Genomic DNA, 20932 nt, shown 5'->3' with positions numbered 1-20932 from the left:
AACCTGAGACACAGACAACCTGCACACACAGGGACAGACCCCAGCACGTCTGGAAGAAGAGCAGCTGAAAGGGACCAGATTTGCTGCCAGGGCAAAGCAAGGAAGTGGGTGGGGAAAATCACTTAGCCACAGTTTATTCAATTTGAGTTAGGAGACTACAGAGATAATTTAGTCTAACTCTTGTCAGGAAGATGATGAGAACTAAAGTGCCTTACCCAAGGTTGTACAACTAGTCAAAGGAAGTGTTGGGACTAACAAATATCCAGGCCTCCAAATTCTTAGGCCATTGCTAGACTTTCTTCCTGGAGAGAAAACCCAAAGTATCAAGACCTGCCAGCAGCCTTGAGGAAATTAATGGTACTTGTTCAGCTGTACAACAGCGAGAGTTGAGGTTACACCCATTCTTCAGAATATCATCAAAGATTCTAAAATTCCATCATCTCTAACTCACTCATTCCTTTCAAACTTTATCAACTTCAACTCTCATGCCCTTTCAGCCTTACTTGTTCCAAATGAAAAGTCCTTACTTTTTAAGTCTATCCCTTAAATGGAAATCCAGTTGGGGACATCATAACATATTGCCTGAAAGGAGTACTGGATCGAGAGCTGAGGATCTGTGTTCAAATCTCGACTCTGCCACTTACTTGGTGTAACTTTGGCTGAAATCACCTTTCTTCTCTTGAGCCTGCTTCCTAATACCCCTAGGGGACTGGACCACATCATCCCCACTCTATGGATAACCCAACTATTACCAACCATTTCAGGTAAAGTGTCACCCCCGCTACCAGACCAAACTAAGCTGCTTGAGTGTAGAAGACCTGTCTTATTAGAGTCTGCACCCTGACCCATAATCCCTCTTCATATCCAGGCATAGGTCTGTATACCCTGGTATGGTATATAGCCCTAGTTCCTCCATAGGACCATCCCCTCTATATCATTTCTCCTTTGGGTCTCAGTTTTCTTTCCTGTAAAATGGGACCAACAGTACTTGACCCACCCACCCCCAACCTAATTACTTGAGGCAATACTGTGGTCCTATTATTATTGTTATGAGAGTTGAAACAATGACTATGAATTCTGAAAGCACTCTATAAAAAACGCTGCTATGGTCAGTCAGAGCCCAAGACATCTACCGATGGGAAAGAAAAGATGAGGCTGCTGAGTTTTGGTCTCCACAGAGATGTTTCGAGGGAGGAGAGAAGAGGGAGAGAGATGGAAGGACAGATGAGTGCAGAGGGAGACAGAAGGCCAAAGTCTCCTCCTGCCAGGTCTGAGATGTTTTCTAAGACAAAATGTTTGGGGTGCAGCAGGCAAAAGTAGAAGCAGAGGCTGTGGCTGATATACAGATAATGACTTTATTTAAGCTGAAGACTGGGAGGTGTGAGTGTGGAGGGGTGCTAAGAGTCAGGCTCAGGTGGGGGTGTTGGCTTCTCTTCATCAGGGGGGCAGTCAATGAAATCGGCCAGCATAGCGGCTGTGTCATCCTGTTCCTTCTGGAGAGGTAGAAAGCCACAGAAAAAAGGGAAGTATATAATGTTGGAAGCTATAATAAGCCGATGAAGCAGCCTCTTCCTCCTCCACCCACCACCAGCACCCCCCTCCTGTCCACATCCCTCTTACCTCCCCCATGGGTGCCATTTCGGTCTCTGTTGCTGGCGCCTCAGCAGCCTTCGCTGGGGGAGGCTCTTGACTGCCCCTCCCATCAGTCCCCTCCCCACTTAAGGCAGGGGGCTCATTTCCAGCCAGCTCTTCGGCAGGGGGTGCTTCTGGTACAACTGTTCTACCTTCCTCCTCCCTTTCTCCTTGAGGGGGTGAAGCCTCAAGGGCCAGGGGAGGGGCACCACCACCCTCCTTTTCATCCTCAGCACTGGGTTCTTCTACTTCCATCAGGAGGCCAGGCTCTGGCTCTTCCTTGGGAGGCTCTGAGGGAGGGGGAGGGGGGGAAGAATCTGGGGGAGGGGCTCCCCTATCCTCTACCTCACCCTCTGCTGGTTCAAATTCTACCTCCTCTAGCTCTTCTTCTTCTTCCTCTTCCTCCTCCTCTTCCTCCTCTTCCTCAAGCTCTCCCTCCTCTTCTTCCTCAAACTCCTCTTCAAATTCTTCCTCCTCTTCTTCCTCTTCTTCAAAATATTCTTCCTCCTCCTCCTCCTCCTCCTCCTCCTCTGGGAAGTCCTCTTCCTCTTCCTCCTCCTCTTCTTCCTCCTCCTCCTCTTCCTCATCACTGCTGTTGATGTTGATGACTGTTAGGTCTTCTTCCAGTGGAGCGGGTGCCCCACCAGGTGTCCCTTCAGCCACCAGCTGGGGTGGTGGGAGGGCTCCGGGTCCTGGTGGAGGTGGGAGGGGTCCAGGGGGAGGGGGCAGCTCCTCAGGCTCTTCTTTGGGTGGCAGAGGTGGGGAGGTAGGAGTAGCCACAACAGGCGGTGCCGGGGGTGGTGTGCCACCCTGGGGAGGCGCAGGGGGCAGGGGCAGTAGCCCCTCTGGCACAATCACCACACTGTCATCTGAGTCACTCTCCAGAGAAATCTCCACATCCGACGTCTCCTCCTTCTCATAATGAACAAATGCTGGTCGGGGAGGCCTTCCTCCAAAGGCCTCATCTGGGGGCTGGGAGGGCGGGGATGTCCCAGCAGGGGCTGGGGCAGAATCCTCACTAAGGGCTGCCCGATGGTTTTCAGGGCCAGGGAGAAGTCGAGGGGGCACAGACACTAAGCCTGGGACAGGGAGGCCCACGTGGTTAGCGGTGGCAGAGACTGGGGGCCGAGGACCGGGGGGATGGAAAGGTGGGGCCCGGAAGGGGGAAGGGGGCTCAGGCTGAGTTGGAGGAGCAGTTGGGGGACTGGAGGGCCCTGGGGACTGGAGAGGAGGGACTCGAGGGTGGGCCAAGGCAGCACAGGTCACTAGTGCCTCAGAGCAGAAGGAAGAGACCTAGAGGAGGGAGAAGAGAGAAAATGGGGGCTATTAGCACCATGGAAGAGAAGAGAAGGGAAGGGAAGAATCTAAGAGGAGCCAAGTCAGGAATGGGACCGGAAAAGCCAGAAAAGGAGAAAAACAGAAGCTGAGCTCCAGGGCAAGGGAAGACCTAAGATGTGACACAGTAAAAGGGAAAAGAGCAAGGAGCGTCCATAGACAGACTGGATTTCCCAAAGATAGTCAGAAAACCTGGGTCAGAGGTTAGAAGAGGAGGGAACATCTCCCAGAGAAGTGAGGGCATTAAGAGGTAGGTACCTCAAGGTTCTCCTCATGCTGGCCAAGGGAGAAGGCTTGCAGGGCACAGGTGAGGGGGGGAGGGCACTGTGGTGCTGGTGCCAGCAATAGAGCAAGTAGCAGGCGGTAGAGCTCTCGGCGACATCGGGCACTGGTATAGGGAGAACCTCCGGGAATCTCACCCTGTTGGGTACCCATCACCATGGGCAATGTCAGCTCATGGAGTCGCTGGGGGAGTCAAAAAGAGAGGTCACACACTAAGCGACAACCCCCCACTCCCTCTCCTCCCTCAATTCTGCCACCAAAGACAACATATTGTAGGGGGAGGAAGGGAAGAAAAGGCCAGTCACTCTAGTCACCAACATTCCAGGCTTCACCCCTTCACCCCTCCACCCCAAATCCAAGACCCCGATGCAGGGGACCAACTCTGTGAGTCTCTTCCTTGATGAGGGGCCCGCACATGAGGATGGTCCGGCTCAAACCTGGGAGGATGGGAAGGGGTTCACATGAGTGAAGGAAACTGGGCTGACTTCCCCAAATTAGAGAACATTTCTCAGTGCTGTCAAGGAGCCTCACCTCTCAGGGCAGTGGTACAGACATCACTGTTGGCATTGCTATCCCCCTTCCTGTGCAGGGGTGGGACCACAGTTTCCCCTGAGTCCAACTTTAGTTTCTTGGGGGCGCTAGGCTTCCCAGACTGCAATCCTCCATCCTGGGTGACCCGGGGACCACGAAGCTTGGGGACAGAGGTGAGGGTTGGGGAGGGGGCAGGAAGAATATTATTAGTAGGTAAGTTAGAAAGTATGATAAATAAAAAAGGAGGAAGGGAGCAGGGCAAGTAAGGAAGGAAATGAATAAAAGAGAGTCAGGTTGGAAGAGTATTTGGGAGAGACTGAGGTTGAAAACTCAGGCCTCACCTTGAGGGCATCAGCAGGTGGGAAGATGTCACTAAGCAGGTGAGTGAGCAGAGCCTCAGACTGAGCTCCCCCCTGGAGTACCCCAGCCCCAGCCCCACAGGTCTGTACCCATAGTTCCAGCACTGAGTACACCTTCGCCCGAACTGCACTGGGAGACAAAGGAAGAGAGTTATGGGTGTGAAAGGGGTCTTTTTTCTCCACTCTTCTCTTAGAAACCCACCTCTCAATCCTCTCAGTTGACTTCTCCCTATATCCCATCTACTCTCCCCAAAGCTACAACAACACTCCTAGAGCTTCATTACCTATAAGGTCTCTCCTGGCCTGGGGGAAGGGGGTCTCGCCCGGCACTCCAGGTGTTAAGGACCTGGGGAAGCAGGCGGCAGATAAGTCCCCCAAATCGAACAAGTCGACTCCCACACCTGGAAGAGTGAGGGGAGAATATGAACACTGAGATCATTTTCCCAACTCCCTCAACAACTCCCCCCTCCCCAATCACACTCACGAAAGGATAAGGGCAGAGAGCAGATCCAGGGCCTCCAGGTGGATAGAGGGCAACAGCAGTAGCCTTAAAGGACCATCCCCCAGCCAGCTCTGGTTAGGAGAGAAATCAGTATGTTCATGGGGCAAGGGAAGATGAGGGGTAGGGTATGGGGGTGGGAGGCAAGAAGGGAAAGGAGGCAATGGAGAAAGGAGATAAGGAAAAGTGAAAAGGTAGAGGCATTTTTGGAGAGGAAACCAGAGAGTATAAGGAGCCCTGATTCTTAGGGGTCAGGGGATCCTAGGGCAGGTAAAGACAGCACAGGTGATCTATGGAGATATGGTGAGTATTCTTCACTTACAATGTTCTTGCCACTAACACTGAGGGTCCGGCAGATAATGTCCAGTATGTCCTGCACTGGCACAGACACTGGTGCCCCAAAGTCTGAGCTGTAAGTAGAGGCAGGGACAAGATGCTATCAGGCCTGGCCCCTCCAAATGACCAGCCCTTTTTCCTCTGGTCCTTTCATTGCTTCTCTAGGGCCCTGCCCAGTATCATTTCTTGCCCTCTTACCCCGGAGAGCACCCCGACAAGAGCTGAATTCTAATCTCTCCTGACTCCATCTCTCACCCTGCCTCTTTCCAGGCCCTCCTCCCCTCTTCAACCTTTATTATTCTCTCCCACCTCCCAATACCATGTCATTCCCTTTCCCACACCTGAGCATGAGCCCCAGACATCGGGCCAGCCCTGAAAACCTTTGTCGAAGCTGGAGAAGACCATGAACATCATTATCTGCAGGGGGTGGCAGCAGCAGCTCCACTCCAGGGCCTTCATATTGTATCGGGGCTGGATACATACACATACACACACATACAGAGTGACAGCCAATAAACTCCCTACTTTTAATCATCCCTTGACCAAACTGTGCTCCTCTTTCCCCAAAATTCAAATTCAAGATATCTTCCCAGATTGACTCTACCCTGCTCAGGTTATACTCATGCCTTATACTCATGCCTAAAGCAGGCACGCTGTTCATCTCCACATGTCCTGCTCTGTTTCAACAAAATGAGGGGTTCTCAAGTTTTCCCAGATTCAACCTCAGTCACTGCCTTATTTAGAATAAGTGGTGTTTTCCCCACAGGAGGCAAGAAATAATCAGTGAATGAATGACCCCTTGCCTGTTATCCCCCAACCACACCATTCTAGCAACAATCTCCCTCCCCACCCTTCTCATCACTACCTTCCCAAGAACCACAGCAATCAAACCCTACCACCCCCACCATTCTCCCGGCCACTAATCCTGACCCAACCATACCAGTCTCAGCGCCCTCGTAGAGGGCCCCCAAAAGGCCATGTAGTGAGGCCAGTAGACAATGTAACTCTTGTTCCCAGCTCTCTGTGTGCTTCAGGCCCTGGGAGAAGCCAGCTCCCAGGGCAGGCAACCTCGCGTAACACTCACACGCCAACTATAGTAGGGAGGAGAGTCAGGAACTGGGTCACCCAAGGGAATCACTCTGTGATCCTCCCCAAGTACCAGTGAGAAACATGGAATGGGGGTGGGGAATGGTGGTGGAAAATCGATTCTAAACCTGAGGGAAACAAAGGAAGAAGGGAAGACCAAGACACAATGAGCTCAGAAGAAGACAGACATAAATAGGGGAAGAGACAAGGAAGTAGGTAGAGGTGTCTATGTGGGTTGTATAGGAGGGAAAGACAAATCTTAAGACCAGAATAAGCCAGAGGCAAGAGAAAAATTTAAAGGGGAAGACTGTATTGGGCAAAGATACAGAATCATCCCAATACTAGGGACCTTGTATTCTATATGACTGCCATAAAGTTAAATGCAGGGAGATCCAGCCTTTTCTGTATCCTTCCCCACCGTACCCTTTCCAGCCTCCATTATTATGTCCTCCCCACAACCCTTTTACCTGCTGGAGTTGAGGGCTCAAGGCTTCAACTCGGGATAGGAAAAAGGAGGCCAGTTTGCCCTAGAGGGAAAGGGAATTATTGAGAAAAATAAAAGAACTCCTTCCCCATTCCCCCCAACAATCCTTATAATCTTAATTAGTATTTACCAAAAAGGGGAAGTGAGGAACATTCAGAGGATCTCATACAGACTGATGGCAACAAAGGAACCCTTGGCTTATCTACTATGGATCACCAGGACTGCAGCTCTTGGCAAAGTGGGAACAGCTCAGGAGGCACCATTTCTATTATTTCTCTAAAATCAAGTTTGTCTCCACTCATCCTCCTTTTTCTAGACACAAACCAACCCCTTAACTAGGTTCTGAAGGATGGGTAGAATTTAGATGACCGGGGGTAGGGGGTGGAAGAAGCAAAGAAAAGGGCAGCTCAGGCAAGGGACCAGCTAGTGGGAGGCACAGTTACTGTAAAAGTAATACACAAGGGATATTTCAGATCAAAATAAGTAGACTGTTTGAGCACTAGGAAATATGATGGGAAAGGCAGCGAATGCCCGAGTACAGACTGTCTTCTACAACATGTCCAAAACAAGACTATCTCCCTCCCTGAACCTGTCCCTGCCTCCAAAATTTCCCGATTTCTGTGGAGGGCATTGCCAGCCAAAATAAACAATCTCTAGGCTTGGGTGACCCCAATTCTGCTTCTCTCTCCACTTAACATGGCTACCACTCTATCACCTCCTGCCTGAACTAATGATGTTTTCACCTCTTCTGCAAAAATAATCTTCCTAAAGCGCAGGTCTGAACATATCTCTCAGTGGCAGTTGGTGGGCCAGCAGATAGACTGCTGGGCCTGGAGTCCAAAAGACCTGAAGTCAGACACTCACTAGCTTCGTGACCTTGGGCAAGTTGCTTAACAGAGGTTTAACGGGCTGTTTTCCTCAGCTTCTTCAACAGTAAAAAGGAGATGATAATAGCACCTACCTTGCATAACTGCTGTAAGGACCAAATGATATATCTGTTACAAGTGCTTTGCGCAGTGCCTGATACATGGTAAGTGCTATATAATTGCTTGTTTCCCCATTCTCTGTACCCATTATCCAAACCCTTCAGTGGTTCCCCAATGCCTCTGGTATATACCACAAATTTTTCAGTCTGGAAGCCTTTCCGTGACCTGGCTCATCATTTCATTACTCCCTTTTATGCATTCTGGGTTCTAGCCAAACTAGACCAAACACATCCAAATTCCACATCCCACCTCCTACTTCTGGGCACTTGTACGGGCCATCTCCCATGCCTACAATGTGCCCCTATCTTTAGGTCTCAGAATCCCTGACTCTCTTCAAGACTCAGCTCAAGGGACATCCTCCTACATGCTGCTCTTCTATGGTTCCAATGCGCTCTCCTTCTCCAAATTACTTCAAGGGTAAATTACCTGTGTACATTTTAGACAGACCAGTCACCAGAATCCCAGAATTACAAAAACTGAAAGGACTTTTATTCCAACTCAAACCTGACCAGAAATCTCTTCTTCAACATCCCTGACAAGCTTCCACTCAAAGACGTCCAAGTGAAGGGGAACTCATGAACTCCTGGGCAGCCCATTCCATTTCTAGATAGTTATTCCTTATGATAGTGTTCATATTTATTATATGACAATGAATGATCTTAACATCTTTACTATCTAGACTGAAAGAGAACAGGTAAGAAATATAAAGTAGATAACTCAGAAATCATTTTAGTTTTGATTCCAAAAGTATTTCTATGCTTAACATAGATGTCACTCAGAATCCACACCAAATAACAAATTAAAATTCTAGTTTTTCCAATAAGAGTATCATTTCTCAGATAGTTGTTAAGGCCTGCATTAATCAACTAAGCTGGATTCCTGTGGCAAAGTTTTGGTTTATTCTACCCTTGCAATAGAGGTAGCCAATAATTTGACTTAAAAGACACAAAGTTGATCACACTGTTAATCTGAGATTCTGATCTGAGCAGAAAAATTTGTAAGAATAAACTAAAATTTACTTGTTACACTTAATTACTAAAAATCTGACTCTGCCTTGACCAAAAGCCAAAAAAGCCTTCCCCCTGTTTCTGAGGAACAGCGTTAATACTTTAGCAAGAAAGAGTGGTTGGAGTGAATAAGGGACAGAATACACCCAACAATGTTGGATATAATCTTCCCTACTGAGGAATCACTAGGGGCTGAAGTCTGCATGGCCCAGAGGATTCTTTGGCCAATCAGACAGAGGAAAAGAGAGATTTTTTATCTTTCAAAGAAGTGACAAAGTCTAAAAGTGCAAAACCAAACCCTTATCTTGGGTGTTGGCAATCTAGGGACCAACTAGACACAGCAAAACAATTAGGGTTTTGTTGGGGGGAAAAACAGGCAGGCCATGATTTCCTTAAGTTAAGCACACTTAGCAAGTGTTGAATCAGAAGCTGACTTGTACGAAACGCATTAATCCAGATCACACTTTAGTTCATATCCTGCTTTAAAAAAACAAAACGAATGAACGAAAAAAACCACAACAGACTCACAGAATATTACGGCTGAAAGGGACCTGAAACATCAATCTCTCTCATTCAGAGATGAAGAAACTGAGATCTAAAAAAGGGAAATGATTTGAGTTGGTGACAGAGCTAAGCCTAGGGTCTACACTAGCACTTCACGGCATCTTAAATTTAATGGAGGACATGGGGGTCAGGACATACCTAAATGGCAAATAAGCCAAAAGACTGACTACTTTCAATGCTAAGAGGAAAGTTTAGAAGCTTGAGGAAAAAACTGTATTGCTCAAGCATGGACCTCCTCCACATAAATTTGGTAAAGTCTGGTTGCTTTTCTCGACTTTGTTCCTGGTAGTCCCATTTCTTCCCCCACTCTAAGAGGTCCAGAACTATGACTATCCAGTCCAAGTGTGCTGGGCTATCTAGCATTCAGAAGAATCTAAACTCCTAGGTCTCCCATTAAAGGGGCAGTAAAATATAGTAGACTTGTAGAAATGTGTGGTGGCTCCACAGTCCTACACATACAGAACAATTGGTTAAAATGGTTTTTGCAAATCTTTTCTAGTTTCCTTCTGTGTGTAGTCCTCATTCCTTTGTTGTCGTTCAGTTGAATAAAACTCTTCCTAATCCCATTTGGGGTTTTCTTGGCAAAGATATTGGAGTGGTTTGCTATTTCCTTCTCCAGCTCATTTTACAGATGAGGAGCTGAGGCAAACAGGGTTAAGTGACTTGTCCAGGGTCCCACAGCTAGTAGGTGTCTGAGGCTGGATTTGAACTCCAGAAAAGGAATCTTCCTGACTCTATCTACTCTTTCTTAATGCTCTTAGGATGACTTTAAACTTCATATTACCCTCTTCTACTTCTCTTAGCTTTATAAAATGATACTGATCATGAAGGAGTTTATAGACATCTAATGACTAAGATGCTGAGTTTTCTTAGTCTCCTTGTTGTGCCAATTAATTTACATTGGTTAAATTGCTGGATAAATTTATTATAGTTAGTGTTAATATCATTTCTGATGTCCATTTCTAATTCTTTAAATTGTTTCAACTATTTCTCATTTTTCTTATTTTTTTAAAAACTGATTCTGGGATGCTGAATAGCAACAGATTTAGGTGCCAAAGACACCAACACCAAGTTAAATATAAGCTGATCTGTAAAATCTTATGAAGAATGATAAAAAAGAGGAACTATCTCATAAAGCAAAGACGTAAAACCAATTTAAAGAAAACCTTATAAGAGATACAACTAAACAAAAATCATTCCTAAGGAAAAAAATATCCTGAATCACATTATATATTTCAAGGAAAGGTATCATTTTAGTCTGAAATACCTGCTGTTGGGAGTGTTGCCTAAGAGAAGTTCTGCCTTCTTTGCCTTAATGAATACTTAAGACTCACTTGCCGAGGGCCCCCCCCCCCAAAAAGTTCACGGTGAAAACATCTCATTTCTTAAAATCCCTTAAAGACCAAAACAGCTAATTTTTGTAACTTTTGCCATAAGTGAAAAGCTAACATTCTTAGGGAGGAAATGTTTTCAATCAAGTAAATTAAAACATTTACCAAAGTAATTTGCTAAGAGATCTTTTCATCACTGTGCCAATGTAAACTTCAACCTACTCCCTGAGAAGTAGTTGTCAGTAAATAAGCATTTATTAAGCACTTACTATATACTAGGGACAGTGCTAATAAACAATGAATACAAATGGCCAAAAAAACAAAACAAACATAAAAAAACACACCCCACCAGCTTCACAGAGGTCATATTCTAATGGAAGAGATAACATGCAATTAACTACACAGATCCACACCCACACATCCACACCCACACCCCAGTTACGAAGGGCTTTAAATGTCAAATGTTGTTGTTCAGTCATGTCTGACTCTTCATGGCCATAGCATGCCAATCCTGTCCATGGGGTTTTCTTGGCAAAGATATTGGAGTGGGTGGCTATTTCCTTCTCCAGTGGATTAAGGCAAATATAAGTTAAAGACTTGCTCGAGGTCACATAGCTAGTAAGTATCTGAGGGTAGATTTGAACTCAGGTCTTCCTGACTCTAGGTCCTGACTCCACCAAACCACCTAGCCACCTCCAAATGCCAAATGGAAAATTTTATTTTTGATCCTGGAGCTAACAAGGAGCCACTGAAGTTTACTGATGGGAGGGGAGGGGGAAAGGGGGCACAGGCAGGACAGAAGAACAGACATGGACAGAACTATGCTTTAGGAAAAACATTTTGCTAACTGAGTGAAAGTTATATTAGAGTGGTGAAAGAGTCTTGAATTAAACTGACCAATGAGACACTACTGCAGAGGAGGAGTGATGAAAGCCTGTACCATGGTGATGGTTGTGGGTGGAAAAAAAGAGCCTGTATATATACAAGATGCCGTGAAAGTGAAAACAGCAAGACTGAGAAGAGACTGGGTATGTGGGATGAATGAGAGTTTTGAAACTGAAGTTTCAAGGCTGGATAACTGGGAGGATGGCGGTCTCCTCAACAGTAATAGGAAAGTTAGGAGCAGAGGAAATATAATGAGGTGTATATTTTTGTCCAAAAAGCAGTTGGTGATTCCCCCAATTCTCCCCTCCTAACTGGAGAGTTAAGAAGTAAATGAGAAAAGAGGATGTGGAGGCATCTGATTTCTCAGGAAGTTTAAACTGAAAAAGGAAGAAGAGATATAAATTTGTATCTCTTCCAGCTAGCAGGGGTGGCTGGATCAAGTGAGATTAAGAATAGGGTAGTTATATGCAGGTGTATAAAGAGAGGATGAAGACTAAAGGGAGGGGGGGGGATGACAACAGAGATGAATCTCCTGGAGAAGGAGGGAACTTCAAGAGTGCATGCAGAGGGATTTGCCTTGGCAAGGAGAAGCCTATGAAGGAGGAAACAGCAGAAGAGGAACAGTGGAAAGCCTCTGAATCAGGAGGGAGGTGGTGCAGTGTTATAGAAAGGACCTAGGTTCAAATCCAAGTTGTCACAAATAATTAATGATGTTTGTCAAAGCAATTTTCTAAGCAGGTCTTACTGCATACTTTAACCTAGTCCCTGAAAGGCAGAGTGGTACAAACCACAGTAAGTCAACAAGCACTTAATATGTGCCAGGCAAGTGATTTATGCTTGAACAAGTCACTTGAATTTTCTAGTTCTGTTTCCTCATTTGCTGTAAAATGAGGAATTGAGGACCTTTAAGATCCTTCAAGCCTAATCATAAATCTATGATGATATGACGCTTATTTGTTTAAAAAAAAAAGAGGGGGAGGGATGGAATGTGGCAGCTGTGTTTCAGAACTGGCCCTATAACTAGCTGTATATAAGACCTTAGGTGAAGTAACTTGACTTTCTCTGGATCTCAGTTTGCAAATCGATGAAAATATTCTGAAAAAGATAAGACCAATCAATCAACATTTATTAAGCATTTACTATGTGCCAGGCACAGTGCTACTTGCTAGAGCTTTAAAAAAGAGAACAAAGACACTTCCTGTCCTCAGAGACCTTACAATCTAATGAAGGAGCTAATATGCAATCAAATATATATAAAATAGGCTAGATAAATGATAATTAGGAAATAATTAACAGAGGAAGACACTGGAATGAAGAAGGGGTGGGGAAGTCTTCCAATAGAAGGTGGGACATAATGGAAGCCAGGGACTAAGCTGACAAAATCCTATCTTCCTTGTTATAGCAGAATTATTAAGAGCTTTGGCTAGCTTTTGTTTTTCTGTTGTTGGGAAGGGTTCAGTGGAAGGTGGAGGAAATCACTGCAGTGTAAAAATAAAGACAACAAAACTAAAATTCCCCCATTATATCCACTCCACAGTTGAAAAGCTTTCTTACACCATTTATCTGACACAGTTCTGCCCCCTGGAGGTACAGAGTTTAATGACAACTAGCTTTCAAATTTTCAAAGCATTTTACATATATTTGGTCCTCAACTCTGGAAGGTATATACTATTGTTATCCTCATTTTACAGATGAGAAAACTGAGGCTAAGAAAAATTAAGTGACTTGTCCAGGGTTTCAGGGCTAGTTAAGTGTCTGAGGAAGGAGTCCAGAACCGCCTCCACTGAATCCCCTCCCTACCTGCCTCCTTCCTCACTAAGTTTAATCCCTTCAGAAAGCTCTTCAAATATCTGAATAAAGCAATCACATTCACATGTCTAGACTAATAGCTCCATGGGCTCCTAAATCGGAAACTCCCAGACTACTCATCTGGTTGTGTTTCCATCTATCAATAACCTTCCAACACAAATAGTGCCCCAAACTGGACACAACAGAATCTGACCATAGCACAATGTAATTTGGTAAAGATCTTTCTATCCCTGAGTGAAGGTAAGTGCTTAATAAATGCTTGCTAGAATGGAAAAATAAATACAATGAAATAGGCAATACTAACCTAATTTGGGGGCAGCTAAGTGGCCCAGTGGATAGAGTGCTAGGCCTGGAAACAGGAAGACTCGTTCTTCATGAGTTCAAATCCAGCCTCAGAAACATACTAACGTGTGCTCCTGAGTAAGTTATTTAACCCTGTCTGCCGCAGTTCCTCAACTGCAAAAATGATATGGAAAACCACTGCAGTATCTTTGCCAAGAAAACCTCAGATAAGGTCTTGAAGAGTTGTGTTCGACTGAACAACAAATCTAATTTCTGACAGAGGAATGTCATAAATATATCTGCATTTCTCCAAGAGATCTGACAGTCTTTCAAAATGTCTTTGTGGACCAAATCAAGAAAACCTTAAATTAAAGCCATGAAATGGAATGAAGTTGGTTAAGTGACTAGGGGTCATCAGGTCTCTTTATGAATAAGTGGGAGAGATGAGGTCACAGATATGACGCTAATAAAACTGACAGTTAACATAAAACCAGGAGTGACAGCTGACACACCCAGACAACAAAAATGGGATCCAAGAATATCACTAGATGAGAAAAAATGGGCCAAATTTATTAAGATTAAATTTAATAAGAAAAACTATTCAATTTATAAACATAAGGGTTTTTTTTAGAAATCAACTATACAATGAAAGAGGGGAAACAATGCTAGACAAAATTTGAAAAAAATCTGGGGGTTCTCAGATTGCGTTGTCTCTTGGGGCAGGAGGTGGAGAAAAATTTAAAACTCAAAAGCTTATGGAAATGATTGTTGATAAATCAAAATAAATTTAAAAAAAAAGAATTTTCAAAAAATATAATTTAAAAAATCTGGGGATTTTAATGGGCTCCATATGAGCATAATAATACCTGTACTAACTACCTGACAGGTTATTATGATAAAAGTGCTTTATAAGTACAAAAAACATTATTTAAAGCACAAGTTATTATTATTACAACCAGTGCATTTAACATACTCAAATTATTTGCTGGCCCTTTGTCAGCCCTCACTGACAATGCAAATAATTCATAAACTAATTATAAATGCCTTATTTATTCAAGAAAGTTTGGTGGAACCTGTATTTGTCCAAAATTTTATAGCCATCTGTTCTGTTCTTCTACATTTGCTTGAAAATAACAGGATAATCTTTTCTTTCATTAAGGTAGGACTCCTTTTTCCTCAATGAACTAGTGAGGTACTGGATTTTCTTCAAAGCAAGCAGGTTGATGAAGAGTATTAGTACATGGAGATGGGAAAATGTAAGAAGGTGTTAAGTGGAAACCAAGAAATAGTAAGAACTTGAGATGAAAAGAGAGCAGGGAACAAAGAAAAGAAAAAGTATAAGAGAATAGGATAAATGGCAATGATCATAACTGTGAATGTGACTAAGATAACCTATAAAAATGAAGAGGATAGCAAAATGGATTAGAAAGGAGCATCCAAAGATACACTACTTACAAGAGACATATTTAAAACTCATACAGAGTTAAGATGAGGAACTGGAACAAAATCTATTATGATTCAGCTGAACTGAAAAAAATAGGGATAGTGACCATGATCTCAGACAAAGCAACATCAAAAACTCATTTGATTAAAAAAGATAAATAGGGAAGGGCAGCTAGGTGGCCCAGTGGATAGAGCACCTGTCCTGGATTCAGGAGGACCTGAGTTCAAATCCGGCCTGAGACCAAACACTTGACACTTACTAGCTGTGTGACCCTGGCCAAGTCACTTACCCCCACTGCCTCCCCAAAACAAAAACAAAAACAAAAGATAAATAGGGAAAATATCTTGCTGAACGGTATGAGATAATAAATGAGCTTCAATATTAAAAATACATGTATACATTTGCATAGCATTTAATTACTTAAAGGAAAAAATTAAATGACTTACAGGGAGAAATAGATGGTAAACTAGTGGAAGACCTCAATATACCACTCTCAGAGCTAGATAAACTTAACCAAAAAATAAACAAGAAGATATAAAAGACCTAAATAAAATTTCAGAAAACTTAGATGTCAAAGATTTCTGCTAATTTTTGAACAGGAGAAGCATACTTATTTCTCAGCTGTGCATGGCATATCTACAAAAATCAGCCATGTATTAGGGCATAAAAACATCACGAATACAGAAATGCAAAAATATGAACCACATTCTTTACTAACTATGATGCAATAAAAGTTATATTAAATAAGGGACCATTGAAGAAGGATTAAAAATTAACTGGAAGGGAAATTATTGACCACTATCATTAATGAAAAGTGATTCCAAAATTTTAAGTAAAATATACCACAGCAATTCATCCAAGAAATCATCATGACCCAAGCTGGATTTATACAGGAATTCAAGTATGGTTCAACGTTAGAAAAACAGTCAACACAATTAATCAGCTAGGAAGCTAGGTGGTGCAGTGGATAGACTGGAGATTTGCAGTCAGAAAGACCTGAGTTCAAATCCAACCTTAGACATAAGCTGTCAGTCTTCCTCCCTTTGCTTCAGTTTCCTTATCTGTAAAATGGAGATAAGAATAGCACCTACCTCCCAGGATTGTTGTGAGGATAAAACAAGATAATATTTGTAAAACACTTTGTAGATCTTAAATCACTATGTAAATGCTAGTTATTACTATTTTTGTGAAAAATCAAATGGAGGCTAAACTCGATCCTAAAAAACTGGTGGGTCACAGAACAAATCATTAAAAAGATAGATTATTTCATTAAAGATGATAACAATGAGAAACATTTGAAAAAAATGTTTGGATGCAGCCAAAGCAGGTCTTAGGGAAAATTTTCTATCTCTAAACACTTTCATCGACAAAAGAAATTAATTAATTAATTGGGCATGCAACTGAAAACACCAGAAAACCAATAAATTAAAAAATCCCAACTAAACACCAAAAAAACTGAAAACAAAAACTTTTTAAAATCCACACTGAATTGATAAACAAAAAGGAGTTGAGTCTGTCTCCCCTTTAATTAAACCATTAGCTAAATTAATTAAGAAGAAAGGAAAATCAGTTGATCAGTATCAAAAATGAAAAGGGAAAATTCACAACAAAAGAAAGGATATTATTAGAAATCTTTACATAATTACATGCCAATAAAACTGACAAAGAAAATGGGCAAGTATCTACAAAAAAATATATAAAATATTTAAACTAAAAGAACAATAAATAGAGAATTTAAACAACTCAATCTCAGAAAAAGAAACTGAATAAGCCACCAATGAATTCCTAAAGAAAAACCCCAAGTGAACTCTATCAAACACTGAAAGTACAATTAATTCTAGAATTACAAAAACTATCTGTAAAAGTAGCAAAACAAGGCATCCTTCTATGATACAAATATGGTCTTAACACTTAAACCAAGGCAAGTTAAAAAAAAATACAGACCAATATCCCTAATAAATATTAATGCAAAAAAAAGGTGTATATGTATATATGTGATATACATACACACACATGCAGTTCTCACTTTACATAAGGGGACCATTCTGCAGACCTCTACGTAAAAGCAATTTTTACTTGACATGCAGAAGTGGGGAAGGGAGGGAGGAAGGCTAGAAGGGGGCCTGTGGAGAGAGGGTGCCCACCACATGGTTCAAGGACACACGAAGGCCAAGAAAGAAGACATGTGAGGGTTGGACAGAGATACAGATAGGAGGGGACAAGTGACAACCGGGGGGCAGGGGAGTCAGGTGTGCTTCCCCACCAGGGAGAGACACTGGGGAGAAAGCTGAGGGAAGACAGACAAACCAGCAGACAAGGGCAGGCAGTCAGAGCAGGGCAAAGGTCTCCTTTCTCAGTGCTAGAGGTCTCAAGCCAAGCACCCACTCTGGTGGTGGCAGTCTCTCCACATGTCCATTCTGCTTTCATTTGGAAGGCTTGTTTTAAAAGTTTTTGGGGGGGAGGGGGTTGGGGGTGGTGAGGCTGTGGAGCCAAGCTGAGGGGCAGAAGCAGAAAAGGAGCACAGTACCATACAGTAAAGTTAACATAAGTATTTTTTGGGGGGGAGGGAACGCAGATTTCTTTCGTAATTCTTTACATAAAGTCAAATTTGCATAATCCAAGAACTGTCTATATAATGCATATGTAATATACACATACATACATACAAACACACACACACACATATAAAATCAAATTTGATTTATGCCAGAAATGAAGGTTTGGAAAATCTAGAAATCTGGAAAATCAAGAAACATAATTGCCCCATTAATAAGAACAAAAAAAAATCATATCAATATAGGTAAAAGATTTTGAAAGAAGAAAACAACTGTTTCTGTTAAAAATGCTAGAAAGCAAACAAACTGGCATTCCCCTAATCTGGTACACAGTACCTAAACAGTATCTAAAATGAAGAACCAGCATCATATGTAATGAGGATAAGCTAGAACCCTTTTAAAAAGATCAGAGTAAAGCAAGGATATGAATTATCACCCCTAGTATTTATTTGATAGTGTTAGAAAAACTAGTCTAAAAATAGACCAAGAGGAAACAAAAGCATCCCTTTTTTTGCAGATGACATTATGGTGTACTCAGAAAATCTCAGTCAACTAAAAAATTAACGTCAGTAAACAGTAACATCAAAAAAGTTGCAGGATATAAAATAAACCCAAGTAAATTATAACCATTTTTGCATGTTACCAACAGAACCCAGACAGATTTGATAGAGAAATTCCATTTAAAATAACTACAGAATATATAAAACACTTGGGAGTCTACCTACTAACATACACACAAGATCTATGTGAGTATAACTACAAAACACTTTAAGGAAATAAAGGTAGAACCAAATAATTGGATATATATCAACTGCTCACAGGTAAGCCAATATAATAAAAATTTCAATACAACTAAATTAATTCACTTATTCAGTGCCACATCAATCAAAATAACAACACATCACCTTATTAAACTAGAAAAATAAAGACATTAAACAGTCAAAAATCTCAAGAATAATAAATTTTTTAAAAAAAAGGAAGTAAAGGGAAAGGAAAAAGGAAGTATCAATACTAGATCTTGTACTGTACTCCAAACCAGTAATCTTTTTTTCTGCAAGGCATTTGGAGTTAAGTGACTTGCCCAGGGTCATACTGCTAGTACGTGTCAAAGTCTGAGACTGGATTTGAACTCAGGTCTTCCTGACTCCAGGGCCAGTGCTCTATCCACTGAGCCACCCAGCTGCCCAAAGTAGTAATCTTTAAAATGATTTAGTACTGGTTAAAAGAGACAATGACCAGTAGAACCAACTGGGTATGTCATACATAGAAGCAAACAGTAGTGCAAGTATCTGACAAATCCAAAGATCCCAGTTATTGCGGGAAGGACTCACTATTTGACAAAAACTCTTAGAAAAACTTGACAGCAATCTGGAAGAAATTAGATTTAGATCAACACCTCACACCATATATATTGAGATAACAAATTAGAGAAATAAAGAAGAAATTACCTTTCAGATCCATGGATAGTAGAAGCTTTCATGACTATATAAGCAACAGAAAGATTAACACAAGATAAAATGGTCTATTTTGATAATATGAAGCTAAAAAGGGTTTGCATAAACAAATCTAATAGTTAAAATCAGAAAGGAAACAGGCAAATGGGGAAAAAAAAACTTCGCAAGTTTTTCTGATAAAATTTTCATATCCAAAAGGAACTGATTCAGTATTACTAAACTAAAAACCATTCTAATAGATATATGGTCCAAGGATATTAACAGGCAGTTTTCAAAGGAAAAAATCCGGGCTATCAATAATCATATGGGAAAAATATTTGAAATCACTCATAAAATTAGAGCAACTCTGATGTTCACAACAATTAAACTAGCAAAAATGACATGCTGGAGGACTGCAGAAAGTCAGTTCCACTGATGCATTTTTATCGGCACTGTGAAGTGGACCAGTCATTCTTTTTTTTTTTAACTTTGGACTCAAACACCACCAGTCATTCTTAAAAGCAAATGTGTCCAAAAAGTTATTAAACTGTGTGCACCTTTTAACCCAGCAATGCTGGCCTATACCACAAAGGGATCAAAGAAAAAGGACTCTTTTGTTCAAAAATATTTATAGAAGCTCTTTTTGTTGTGTCCAAAGAGCCAAAAAGAATAAGCACCTGTAAACTGGGAAATTGCTGAACAAACTATCGTATGAATATAATAGAATTCTATTACGCTATAAGAAATGAAGAAAGATACCATTTCAGGGAAACCTGCACACTCATATGATATGATACAAAATGAAGTGAACAGAACCAGAAGAACAATTTATGCAACAAGATTATCAAGACAAACAACTGTGAAAGACTCAAGAACTCTGGTCAATGATCAATCTTGATTCAAGAGCACCAATAATGAAACATGCTACCCATTTCCAGAGAGAGAAAAGTGATAGATTCAATGTGCGGATTGGGACCCAGATTTTTAAGACATAAAAATGTGGGAATTAGTTTTGCTTGAATATGCATACTTATTTGAACTTTTTTTTTCTCCCAATGTGTGGGGTGGTGGAAAGGGGGAAGACAGAAAAGAGATCAAAGAAAGAAAAAAGGCCCTATATTCAAAAATATTTGTAATTTCTATTTTTGTAGTATCAAAGAACTGGAAACTAAGGGAGTACCCATCAACTGGGGAATGGATAAACAAATTATGAATGTAATGAAATATTACTGTGCTATAAGAAATAAAGAGAGTTTCAGAGAAACCTAGGAAAACTTGCATGAACTGATGCAGAGTAAAGTCAGCAAAACCAGGAAAATAATATGTAACTCATGAGTTTTACAGCCACTTTCTCAGTCCCACAAGTTTGATACTTCTGATGTATAACATTAACACATAATTTTGAGAGACTTAAGAAAAACGATCAACCATGATTCCAGTGGACTAATGATAAAGACTTCTACCCCTTTCCAGACAGAGAAGAAAGTGATATTCTGTATGTAAAATATGAAGACACACTTTTAGACATGGCCAATATGAACATTTGTCTTGCCTGTCTGCTTATTTGTTACAAGGGTTTTCTTTTTTCTTTTTATCCCTACTAGAAGTATAAGGAAGGTAGGAATGAAAAAATAAATGCTTGAAAACTGAAAAAATTAAATTTAAATTAAAAAATAATATTAGTATAGGGAAGGAGGGGGTTAGTAGGGTTAGGATAAAGTGCTTTTTGGAGGAAGAGAAGGTAGTAATGAGAAGTGAAATATCCTACAAAGTTTCCTCAAAAAGAAGGAGACTATAGGAGCACTGAGAACAAAGAAGGAAAGGAAAAGGGGAGAAAGGGATGGAGCAGAAGAAGAGAACACAAAACAAGTATGCTTGAAAGTGGCAAGCAGAAGAAAAAACAGACAGGATTATGGGCCTGGGCATTAGATAATTCTATATCCCCCAAACATGACTAACAAAATCACATCTCTTCCCCTCTGCATCTATTATATAGCTTTACAAACATCTCATTTAATCCTCACAACAACCTAGGTAGCCATATGCTATTACTATTTGCATTTTGCAGATGAGGAAACTGAGGGAAACAGGT

At 41.7% G+C, this 20932-nt stretch overlaps 1 protein-coding gene across 1 annotated transcript in view; it reads right to left on the bottom strand.

The window, feature by feature from the left end:
- Nucleotides 1-1336: 1336 nt before the first annotated feature.
- PELP1 (proline, glutamate and leucine rich protein 1) overlaps nt 1337-20932 on the bottom strand; it is a 32223-nt gene continuing 12627 nt past the window's right edge. The window contains 12 exon segments of the mRNA XM_020966444.2: nt 1337-1493; nt 1621-2925; nt 3226-3432; nt 3631-3686; nt 3781-3940; nt 4122-4269; nt 4424-4540; nt 4624-4712; nt 4961-5048; nt 5316-5445; nt 5915-6065; nt 6528-6587. Of these exon segments, the coding sequence (XP_020822103.2) occupies nt 1398-1493; nt 1621-2925; nt 3226-3432; nt 3631-3686; nt 3781-3940; nt 4122-4269; nt 4424-4540; nt 4624-4712; nt 4961-5048; nt 5316-5445; nt 5915-6065; nt 6528-6587 (2607 nt within the window). The 3' untranslated portion in view covers nt 1337-1397.

Source organism: Phascolarctos cinereus, unplaced genomic scaffold, assembly GCF_003287225.1.
Source record: "Phascolarctos cinereus isolate Bilbo 61053 unplaced genomic scaffold, phaCin_HiC Scaffold_5;HRSCAF=322, whole genome shotgun sequence".
Classification (NCBI taxonomy): Eukaryota; Metazoa; Chordata; class Mammalia; order Diprotodontia; family Phascolarctidae; genus Phascolarctos; species Phascolarctos cinereus.
The sequence above is the reverse complement of the archived record's forward strand: the minus strand, read 5'-3'. Positions and strand labels throughout refer to the sequence as shown.